Source organism: Oryx dammah, unplaced genomic scaffold (assembly GCF_014754425.2).
Source record: "Oryx dammah isolate SB20612 unplaced genomic scaffold, SCBI_Odam_1.1 HiC_scaffold_3, whole genome shotgun sequence".
Classification (NCBI taxonomy): domain Eukaryota; kingdom Metazoa; phylum Chordata; class Mammalia; order Artiodactyla; family Bovidae; genus Oryx; species Oryx dammah.
This window is the reverse complement of record NW_024070187.1, coordinates 111,493,861-111,505,584: the sequence shown is the minus strand read 5'-3', so window position 1 is coordinate 111,505,584 and position 11,724 is coordinate 111,493,861. Positions and strand designations below refer to the sequence as shown.

Here is an 11,724-nt window from a genome sequence, read left to right as displayed (position 1 = left end):
TGTGTGTGTGTGTGTGTGTGTGTGTGTGTGTGTGTGTGTGTGTGTTAGATCTCCCTAGAGACCCAGAGTGGCCATGGGGGTTTCCTGGAGTGGCGGGTGCTGGGGGTCAAGCTCACCCTTCACTTTCTTTCCTCTGAATGCTGACCTTGTGTATCTCTTCGCTCAGCGCTCTTTAAAAACTGTGACCTGATGTGGAAGCAGAGCGTGTGGACATCCACCATCTCCAGCCATCTGGCCACCAAGCACCTCAAGGAAGGAGGCCTCCTGACCTTGGCGGGGGCCAGGGCCGCCCTGGATGGGACGCCCGGTGAGCCTCCATTTCCCCATCTGTGAAATGGGAACGCTCACACTTGCTTGCTTGCTGGGGTGCTGAGCGCTTCTGTGGGAGGGGGAATACTAGAGCCCTTTACCCTCCAGGGCTGTTTGCAGTTGGGTGGACTTTGCTTCCTGTTAGGCCCACATCTTCTTAGGGGCAGCACCCCTCGTCTTTTCACGTGCATTGTCCTCACGGTCGTGCTGGCCAAGGACCGCTGTCCTCTGGCACCCGTTTGTCTCGTGTGTGTGTGTCTGGGACCCACCCCAGGAATGGATGGTGTTGCAGTGACTCTCACCTCGTTAATATGGGCTTTTCCCTGGTGGCTCAGATGGTAGAGAATCCACCTGCAATGCAGGAGACCCAGGTTCAATCTCTTGATCGGGAAGATCCCCTGGCGAAGGGAATGGCAACCCCCTCCAGTGTTCTTGCCTGGAGAATTTGGATAATACTGAGTTGCTAAGTCACTTCAGTCGTGTCCGATTCTGTGTGACCCCATAGACGGCAGCCCACCAGGCTCCCCCGTCCCTGGGATCCTCCAGGCAAGAACACTGGAGTGGGTTGCCATTTCCTTCTCCAGTGCATGAAAACGAAAGGTGAAAGTGAAGTCGCTCAGTGGACTGCCCATGGACTGCAGCCTACCAGGCTCCTCCATCCATGGGATTTTCCAGGCAAGAGTACAAGAGTAGGGTGCCATTGCCTTCTCTGAATACTGAGTGACTAACACTTTTACTGAAATGCGGGCAGGGGATGGTTAAGACTTCACCATCTGAATTTAGTGAGGGGTTGGGCACAGTTCACTCTCCCTTTGGATTGGGATAAAGGGATTTAGGCAGGGAGGGGGGAACATAGTTCAGGGAGCCAGAAACTGTCTCCACCACCTAATTAAACTCTTAAAAAAAAAGAGGGGGAGTGTTTTAGGACCTCTTTAGTAAGTGGTGAAACCTTGAGCATCTTTTTCAGTTTTCATGTAGTGGACTGAACTATGAAGCTTTTACAAATTAATAATTTTTTTGCTACTCATTTTATTAGGTTTCACAGAGAAAGTGATCTTATAAATCCATAGCTCTTGCAGTAATTCACACTGTGTAAATGTTCAGCAGTAGTCTGGCTGAGATCTGATTTTTGTTAAAATCAGAGACTCTAGAGAGTAAATATAAAAATGAGTAATAGCTTGACATTGAAAAGAGAAAACCCTAGGACTGAAACACTAATTTTTCTGAAGGGCGAAACAGCTTTCTACCCTTGCTTTTGGTCTATTAGTATCATTCTTTGCTTATAGTTTCAGATACTGGTTAAGACTATAGGATCTGGAACTATACCGGTTGGTTTCATATTGTTTCGGTTTTGCCGTTTGGTCGCTGTGTGATATTTGGCTAATTACTTAAAAGTACCTCTCTGAGCCTCAGTTTTGTCATTTGTATAATGAGAAGAAACAGTAATACCTCCTTTATGTGGTGGTTGGGACTTGCAAACATCTTAATGGATGTAAACGGTTTAAGACAGGTATTGCGGAGAGTCAGGAGTAAATGTGAACTGTTATTATTTACTCCAGGTTTCTTTTTGCTCAGTTACTCCTTCAGATGTTGATAAGTTTGTTCCTCTTTTAGCTCTTTAGTTAGATGTTGTTAAACTTATTTGAGTCATGAAATCTTTTCACTTTGATTTAGACTCCAGAAAAATCTGGGGAAGTCTTTGAAAGCAGGCGATGAGCAGGCATAATAGTCCTTGAAAACCCAAGAAGAGGTGTTCAAAAATGAAAAGTTTTTCATGTGGAAACACTGAGAAACCCCCCACCCCCCTCCTATTTCCAAGGTTGTTTATTTGCGGACAGTCTACTGGAGGATAAACGGTATCCAAGAGCTGGTGATCTCTCTCCTGTACCATTTAAGGATCTGCGCTGTGTTTAGAAATCAGTCTTTAGGGACTACGCTGATCTCTTTATACTTGTTTATCTTCTTGATGAAGTGCATCCTTTCCCCATATTTTGCACATGATCCTCACCAGTGTTGAACAGAATTCTGTGGAATTAAACCTTCAGGGCTGCTGGGTGCCGCTTGCTTGTTTCTCTCCTCATCCGATTCCTTGCTTTCATGCTGTTTGAATGGGATGAAGAGAGGGTCCTGGAAGAGGAGAGAGTGCTGGGGACGGGCTGGTCGGATGAAATTCATGCGCTAGTTTGTTTAAAGCTGTTGGAATGGTGATGTTTCACTCATTTATTTGTTATAATATTTATTGGAGTACAGTTGCTTTAAAATGTTGTGTTGGTTTCCACTGCACAGCAAAGTGAATCAGCTATACGGATACATACATCCCCTCTCTTTTGGATTTTCTTCCCATTTAGGTCACCATGGAACCCTGAGCTATACAGTGGGTTCTCTATTAGTTGTCTATTTTATACATAGCAGTGTATACGCAGAGAAGGCAATGGCACCCCACTCCAGTACTCTTGCCTGGAAAATCCCATGGGCGGAGGAGCCTGGTAGGCACAGAGTCAGACAGGACTGAGCGACTTCACTTTCACTTTTCTCTTTCATGCATTGGAGAAGGAAACGGCAACCCACTCCAGTGTTCTTGCCTGGAGAATCCCAGGGACGGGAGAGCCTGGTGGGTCTATGGGGTCGCACAGGGTCGGACACGCCTGAAGCGACTCGGCAGCAGCAGCGGTGTATATGCGATGTCAATCCCAGCCTCCCAACTCATTCCAACCCTTCCACAGGTTTATTTTAGTCCCTCCGAGTTTGTTAGATCTTCATGCCATGGTCCACCTTCTGCCCCTAATTAAGCCAAGAAAACCAGACATGGTGAAATAGTCTTCTTGTGTTTCTAAATAACTTTTTGAGACCTTGACCCTCTTTTGCAATTTGAGTCACTGTGGAAGCGGTTCAGTGATTGGCTGTTCCGCTGGGCTGTGAGTCCCACCTCCCACCAGACTGGTGCCTCTTGAGCTGTTATACTTTAAACAGCCGACCTGCTGGGGTTTTCAGGGAGCGGCCGACCTTTGGAAGTAGTGGTTTTCTGAAGGCGGAGGGGTGTTGGCAGCAATGAGCTGTTCTTTGTTGCTGTGATGGCTGCATTTAGCGCGCCTACAGCTGGGTGCTGTGGGGTGCTTCTGAGACGAGAGAGACCTCACCTGCCGTGTGTCTGTGGGACAGACGGAGCCCTGTCCTGATAAGCTGTTACATGTAGACTGAGTAAGCAACAGGATGCTGCTGCATCACACAGGGGACTAGTCAGTATCGTGTGATAAACCCCAATGGAAGAGGGTATTAAGAAAGAATGCATATATGTATGTATGTGTGTGTGCGTGTGTATAAATATATATATATATATATATACACACATACATACATATGGGGCTTCCCTGGTGGCTCAGTTGGTAAAGAATCCACCTGTAATGCAGGAACCAAGGGTACAAGCCTTGGGTTGGGAAGATCCATGGATAAGAGAATGGCAACCCACTCCACGATTCTTGCCTGGGAAATCACATGGACAGGTGGGCTACAGCCCGTGGGGTCACAGGAGTTGGCCATGACTTAGCGACTAAACCACCACCGTGTATGTGTGTGTGTGTATATGTAACTGAATCACTTTGCTGCACAGCAGAAACTAACACATTATACATCAACTATACTTCAGTTAAAAAAGAGAAAGACAAGCCTTGCTTCTGTCAGCAAGCATTCACTGACTGGCGGGAGGAAGGGAAGGCTGATAGGAAGCAAGTATGCACACGCTGCGATTGCTCAAAAAGTGTGCTTTATTTCTTAATTAATTTTTTTGGGAGTATAGTTGATTTTCAGTGTTGTGTTAGTTTCTGCTGTACAGCAAAGTGAATCAGTTATATATATATATATATATATATATATATACATACACATATAGCCCCTGCTCTTTAGATTCTGTTCCCATATAGGCCATGACTGAGTAATGAGTCCAGTTCTCTGTGCGGCACAGTAGGCCCTTCTTTTCTATTATATATATAGTAGTATGTACGTGTCGATCCCAATCTCCCAATGTATCCCACCCCAATTTCCCTCCCTTGGTAACCATAAGTTTGTTTTCTGCATCTGTGTCTATTTCTGTGTTGTAAATACGTTTATTTGTACTGGGTTGGCCAAAAAGTTCATTCAGGTTTTTCCATAACGTTTTACAGAAAAACCTGAGGGCCCTTTTTGGCCAACCCCGTACTTTTTTTTTAGATTCCACGTGTAAGCAGTCTCATATGATTGAAATGGTGTCCTTTAATGGGAGCTGGACTCCAGGGCACAGCACTTATATTAATATGATGGGCAACATGTATGGAGGTCCTCCCCTGTTCTGAGCCAAGAGTTGAGTACTTTATCCCCATTTTTACAGATGGGAAAACTGAGGGTTAGAAAGGTCTTGAGAACCTGCCCAGGATTTCTGTAGTGGTAAATGGGAAGGGGTGGGCTTTGAACCTGCACAGCCTGACTCTAAAGCCTGTCCTTCAAACTACTGCTTGATTTTGCCAACCCACAGGGCACCCAGCGGTGTGTGCCGGCTGCTTACAAGCTGTTATGGATTCCAGGGTTCAGAACCCTCGCCTGGCTTTTCACCCCTCTGCTGGCCTCAGCACGAGTCTGTGTGTGAGCCTGGGCCTGTCCAAGCCTCCGTTTCCTTAGCAGTAGAACTAGGATCAGCCTCATGGCTTCTCTGATAACCGTTAAGTGCCAGGTGAATAGTAGGTTATGTCCTTCCCAAGTTCCCTAGTTCTCTCTTCGCGGCCTCCTTGGAACCCGGGCATGCTGCCCTTTGGACGTGCCAGTGGTGGCCGGTGGTCCCTGAAATGTTTTTTCCATGTTTCCCAGGAATGATCGGCTATGGCATGGCCAAGGCTGCGGTTCACCAGCTCTGCCGGAGCCTGGCCGGGAAGAACAGCGGCCTGCCACCCGGCGCTGCGGCCGTCGCCCTGCTCCCGTAAGTGGCTGGGGGTCCCTCCACGCCTGACCCCCGCCGAGGGTTCACGTCGGTCCTGGAGTCACTCCACACCAGGGATGAGGGCGTGCTGTCGCCTCGGCCCCCGAGAGTCGCCAAAGGCCCTGATGACACTTGTTCGGCTTTAGGATTATCCTGGACTTTCCCGGATGGTTACTTAGCTGATGGGATGGGTCTTCCTGGCCTGCGTCTTCCTCATTTTCTGTCCTTCTGTCCCTCTTTATTAAGAAATAGTGGACACGTTTAATTTTAATGTCTGTAGCTCTGTCTTTCAAGTCATGTTAAGGTCAGCATGGAAGAAAGACTCCTGTTTGGTCTGTGGGTGTGGGAAGAGAATTTGGAGAACTCTGGGAGATGTTTCTGGAAGGATTTCTGGACCAAAGACCTTGTCTCTTGGCTTTAGTCCTGGAAGATGATGTCGGTGTGCTGGGGCACTGGACGGTCCTCTCACCTTTCATTTCTGAGATTCTGTGACCTGGTCCCAAGGCTATTATTTTGGGTGATTTCCCAGGCCTGAAAGTTCTGGGGAAAGTCATTCATCTCAGAATTCTGTATTCTGTTATTGAAAGTCATAAGATTCCCTGGAAAACAGTATGCAATGAAGGATGAGGCTGTCTTTCCCCCATATTTAAAGAAATATTATTGTTACACTTAAAAAAAAATCCTGAGAAATGAGTCTGCTGCATTTTAGGGAGGGAATGGAGACACAGGCAGAAAAAGAGTTTACTGCAGTAAAGACTGTTTTAGAAAAAGGCAAAACGTGGCTCTTACCCAAAGCGCCTGCTGGCTCAGGGCTGGGCTGGGCTGTGGTCTCTGACCGGGGGTGGCTTCCCGGCCTCCCTGGTGAGCTTCGAGTGGTCTATTCACGTCGGCGCGGTCACCCTTGGTGCCGTCTCCCGGGAGTGGGGACACACATGTAACAGGCTTGTCTCTGCCCTGCAGGGTCACCCTGGACACCCCGGTGAACAGGAAGTCGATGCCCGAAGCCGACTTCAGCTCCTGGACGCCACTGGAGTTCCTGGTCGAGTGAGTATCGCAGTCGCGTCACTGACTCAGCAGCTCCCGGCCCCCATACCTCCCTCTTGCGGGTGAAAGGACAGGCCTGTGTTCTCCTGGCTTATCAGTCAACCCAGCTGCTCCAAGAGGTCCTGACCTCCAAGGGCGCCTTGCAACTCCGTGTGAACCTCGCAGGCTGCAAGGATTAATGGTGCCTCCCCCTCCACCAGGAGTGGTTCAGTTCCTCTAGGCCTCAGTCTCTCAGTCTGTACAATGGGGGTCCGTGATGACCTTCGGGAGGGTAAGCTGTTGTAGAGTGGGACAGGCTCTCAGGCCATGTCTGACCCACAGAAGTGCTGGGTGAGCCCAGCGCCCGGAACACTGGCTGTCTCTGTTAACAAGCACAGCTGCGTGGAGTGAGCCACTGACCTGGGTGGGACCTCTGGGCCCACATGTCTGAATTAATGCCGAGCCTCAGAAAAGCGTCCTTTGTCCCCCAGATCATATTCGGCCCCCAAGGCCCTTTGTGAATTTGAGTGGCTTTGGAAGGTCAGGAGAGGATGCGCTTTCTGCTTGCTTATGTTCACTTGGATCTCAGTTCCCCCAGACCCCTCTGTTTAAGGGGTTGTTGAGCACATGTTTGCTGAGCACCCACTGAGGCTGGGGGCTGTGCTGGGTCAGGGGATGATGATGAGGGAGCAGGGACCACCTCGCCCAGCAGAGTGAGTGGTGAGCCGCCTGGACGGCTGTGTTCATATGGGATGTTTGTAGAGCTTGCGATGTGCTTCTGAGCTGTGTTCATATGGGATGTTTGTAGAGCTTGCGATGTGCTTCTGGGCTAAGGCTGCCTTTTATTTAGATGGAATCGGGAAATAGTTGGAACTTTTATGTTTGGAACAAGCACTTACATAGCAGCTATGTGCCAAGCCACTTGACTTCATAACCCTGTTGTCTTATTAAATGCTTATAGCAGGAGCTTCTTCACCTCACTCCAGTACTCTTGCCTGGAAAATCCCATGGACGGAGGAGTCTGGTAGGCTGCAGTCCATGGGGTCACTAAGAGTTGGACACGACTGAGCGACTTCACTTTCACTTTTCACTTTCATGCACTGGAGAAGGAAATGGCAACCCACTCCAGTGTTCTAGCCTGGAGAATTCCAGGGACGGGGGAGCTTGGTGGGCTGCCGTCTATGGGGTCGCACAGAGTCGGACACGACTGAAGCGACTTAGCAGCAGCAGTAGCAGCAGCAGCAGCAGGGGCTTCTTAAGTGGCTCGGTGGTAAAGAATCTGCCTGCCAATGCAGGAGACTCAGGAGATGGGAGTTCGATCCCTGGGTCAGGAAGAGCCTCTGGAGGAGGGCATGGCACCCCACTCCAGTGTTCTTGCCTGGAGAACCCCAAGGACAGAGGAGCCTGGGGGCCTACAGTCTACGGGGTCGCACAGAGTGGGACACGGCTGAGCGACTGAGCAGCAGCAGCAGCAGCAGCAGCTTGCCTGCACCTGCTCAGCCCCTGGTCAGTGGCAGCTCGAGTGACTGGACAGCTGAAGGTCAGCTCTGGTCCAGCAGGATACTCACTGGCACTAATGACCTCAGGAGCTCCTGAGGACTTTCCCGTGAAGGAGGGGCCACAGTCCCACCTGTGGGATGGGGGATGTCAGAGGGGACAGTGTTCTCAACAGCAGGAGTTGATGCTTTAAAAATGACCAGGGGACTTCCCTGGCAGTCTAGTGGTTAAGACTATGTGTTCCCAATGCAGGGGACACAGGTTCAGTTCCTGATAGGGGTACTAAGATCCAGCATGCTGTATGGTGTGGCTGAATTAAAAATAAAGAAATAAAAATTATCAGCCTCTTGTTAAACCTTAATAATGCCTTGTACCCTTTTTTTTCCTCTTTTTTTTTTTTGTGACTGCTATATTTTACTGAGATATAACTGACAAAAAATGATATAGATTGAAGGTATAGAGTTTTAGTTTTTATATTCGTATACCTTGTGAAAGGGCTTCCCTGGTGGTTCAGACAGAAAAGAATCTGCCTGCAATTCAGGAGATCTGGGTTCCCTCCCTGGCTCCGGAAGATCCCCTGTTGAAGGGAACGGCAACCCACTCCAGTATTCTTGCCTAGAGAATTCCATGGACAGAGGAGCCTGGCAGGCTGTAGTCCATGGGGTCACAAAGAGTCGGACATGACTGAGTGACTGACACACACACACACACGCACAGACTAAACCGCAACCAACACCCCTCCCCACACAGAGCTGGTTGTTAAATGCCCCATCCTGGCACCGAATGTGTTTTATTGCAGTAATGTGTTTTTTTTAAAATATCTTTTTCCATTGCATGGCACAGCCGTGGATGCTCCATAAGTGTTTGTTAAGAAAATAATAATAATTTTTCTCTTTCTTTTTTACTTTCTGGGAGGTAATATAACAAAGTATAAAGTATTCTCCCCAAGTCTCTCTTTTTTTTTCTAATTCTTTTTCCATTTATTCTGTTTTTTTTTTTTAATTTAAATATATATTTTAAAAAAGTTTACAATGTTGTATTGGTTTCTGCCGTAACAACAATGCAAATCGTCCCCTCCCTCGCTCCCTTCCCTACCCTCTTCCCATCCCTCCTGGTCATCACAGAATGCCAGGCTGGTGCCCATGTCTCTTAGGATGAACTCATGAAAATCTTTCTTTAATCACATAAAATCCCTGTGCTCCAACAATGCAGATTCCAACAACACACGAAAATAGCCAAGTGAAAATCTTGCCAAATCCTGACCACTCAGGAACTGCAGTCAGTGAAGTCCTAGAATCACTGAGGACCTGGGTGTGTGTCCATGAGGCCTTGGAGGCTTTTTTACGCCTGCTGCTTGGCCCTAATGTGATGATAAGCCTGTGTCCAGATTTTTGCTTTTAGAATGTAAAGCTTTTCTCCTTTTTATTCTAGAACCTTCCATGACTGGATCACAGAGAAGAATCGACCAAGCTCAGGAAGCCTGATCCAGGTGGTGACCACAGAGGGGAAGACGGAGCTTACCGCAGCGTCCCTATAAGCTTCGTCTGTCAGAAAGGTCATCGGTCTATCCGTGCGGCTGAGTGTGGCCCTCGTCTTCTGTAATCCTGTTTGTGGGACGTGATTCTAAGTCCTGTTTTCCTCTCGCCTAATGTGCGTTTGTTCTCCTAGGACAGTGTCCAAGTTTGTGTGAAATAAAAGCATGTGAGGCTCACAGACAGCGCCGTGGGTCAGTGTTATCCACGAGATTTTGGGAGGTCTCGGGACGACCCCCTCTGCATCGCTGTCGTATTGAGTTGCTTTTGAGACTGTGCGTCTGAGTCCCTGACAGTGACTGTCGACTGACTTGTTCAGAGATTTGTTGGGAACGGGGACATTTGGAGCCTGACTTGTTTCTGAATGTTGTGCCTGTGTTACAGATGTAGTTTTCATAGCTTCGAATTCATCTGCCTTAAAACTCCTTCTACGGTATAAGCGAAATCCTGTGGGCTCTGCCAAGGTGTCTTCTTCCTGTGAAGCCCCCGAGTGCGTACTTGTGATGGCGTGGCATCTACCCTCCTAATAAATACACTTCATTTGTGATATTGTCTTCTCTGAACAAAGCGTGTCTTATGAATGGTCATGGCTGACTGCACTAGAATCTTGGGCTGCCCGTGCTCTTTAGCCTGATGTTCTAGAAAGGGGGTTGGATTGAAACCCTGAAATAAGTGTTTTCAGCACAGCGGCAAGAGGCACGATTCCCTCGCGGGCGTACCGGAATCTGCAAGGTGGCCCGTGCGTTTAGAAGCAGGGCTCCGTGTGACTTCACACGGGCTGCTCTGACTGAGAACTGGTGGTGCAGTGCACCCATTTTACAGGTGGCGAAACTGAGGCCCACAGCAGTGACTTGTCATCCTCACAGTCAGTAAGTATCAGAGTGAGCCCGGAACCCCAGTCACCAGATGGTTGTGTTTCACAAAGGCCTTTACCATGTTTTTCCTCTCCTTAATTCTTTTAAAGACGTTTTTTTTAATTGAAGTAAAATTCATATAACATAAAATTGGCCATTTTAAAGTGAAAAATTTGGTGGCATTTACTATGTTCACAGTGGTCTGTAACCACCTCCTCTGTCTAGTTCTCAAACGTGGTCAATCATCCCCAAATCCAGCTCCTTAGCCGCTAAGCAGTCAGTCTTCTTCCTCCTGCCCCCAGCTCCTGGCACCCAACAGTCTGCTCTCTGTCTCCGTGAAGTTACCTGTTCCGAATGTTTCAGAATGTAAATACAGCCATGCACGGTGTAGACTTCTGTGTCTGACTAATTTTACTTCCCGGGTGGCTCAGTGGATGAAGAATCCGCCCGCCAGTGCTGGAAACGTGGGGGACATGGGTTGGATCCCTGTGTCGGAAGAGCCCCTGGAGGAGAAAATGGCAACCCAGTCCAGTATTCTTGCCTGGGCAATTCCATGGGCAGAGGGGCCTGGCGGGCTATACAGCCCTTGGGGTTGCACAGAGTCAGACACGACTGAGCACATGCGTGTGTTTTCCTTAGCGTGTTTTCAGGGTTCATCCACCACGTGTGCTTAGTCACACAGTCAAGTTCCTATCCTTGGGAGACGATTTTATGAGCCCAGTTCTTGCAAGAACCATACCCCTAGACCAACAAGCCGCCATAATTAGGATGAGATGAGGTCGCAGGGCGAAGCCCTCATGAACGGGATTAGTGTCCTTACGAGAGTCCTGGACACCTCGCTTCCCTCTGCTCTGATCTCCACCACGGGTGGACTCAACAAGAAGCTGGCCATTGCAGCTGAGAAGTGGGTCCATGCCAGGACCCAGACACGCTGGCCACCCGGTCTCAGGCTTCCAGCTCCTAGAACCTCCAGAACACACATTTCTGTCATTTATAAGCCACCGCATCCAAGGTAGTTGATTATAGCTGCCTGAACTAAGACACTAGCAAAACATAAAATGTGTGCAGAGAAGAGAGAGATGACCAGGAACTGAGCTCTCTTAAGACTGGGAAGAAGAGAGAACTCGGCAAAGGACACTGGAAGGAACAACCAGTCGGCGGAATGTGCTGTCTTAGGAGTAAAGTGAAGAAGCATATTGAGGTGGAAAGAAAGCACAGGCCAGATGCTGCTGAGAAGTTAAGGAAGACCACCTCTAGAAGCAGACCACCGGCCTTAGCAGCAGGGAGATCCCGGATAACGCTGGCAAGCACTTTCAGTGGAGCGGTGGGGATCAGAGATTCGGGCAAGCTTCAAAGAGGGCTTCCCTGTTGGCTCAGACAATAAAGATCTGCCTGCAGTGCGGGAGACTTTGGTTCAGCCGCTGGGTCGGGAAGATCTGCTGGAGAAGGGAATGGCAACCCCCTCCAGGATTCTTGCCTGGAGAATCCCATGGACAGAGGAGCCTGGAGGGCTACAGTCCTTTGGGTCACAAAGAATCAGACGACTGGGTGACTGACTTCCACGTCG

The 11,724-nt window shown here is 48.8% G+C and overlaps 1 protein-coding gene across 1 annotated transcript in view; it reads left to right on the top strand.

Annotated features, from left to right (window-relative positions):
* QDPR (quinoid dihydropteridine reductase) overlaps positions 1-10,549 on the top strand; it is a 20,018-nt gene extending 9,469 nt beyond the window's left edge. The window contains exons 4-7 of the mRNA XM_040237576.1: positions 167-307; positions 5,143-5,251; positions 6,212-6,295; positions 9,203-10,549. Of these exons, the coding sequence (XP_040093510.1) occupies positions 167-307; positions 5,143-5,251; positions 6,212-6,295; positions 9,203-9,308 (440 nt within the window). The 3' untranslated portion in view covers positions 9,309-10,549. The remainder of the gene's footprint in view (positions 1-166; positions 308-5,142; positions 5,252-6,211; positions 6,296-9,202) is intronic.
* Positions 10,550-11,724: the final 1,175 nt, after the last annotated feature.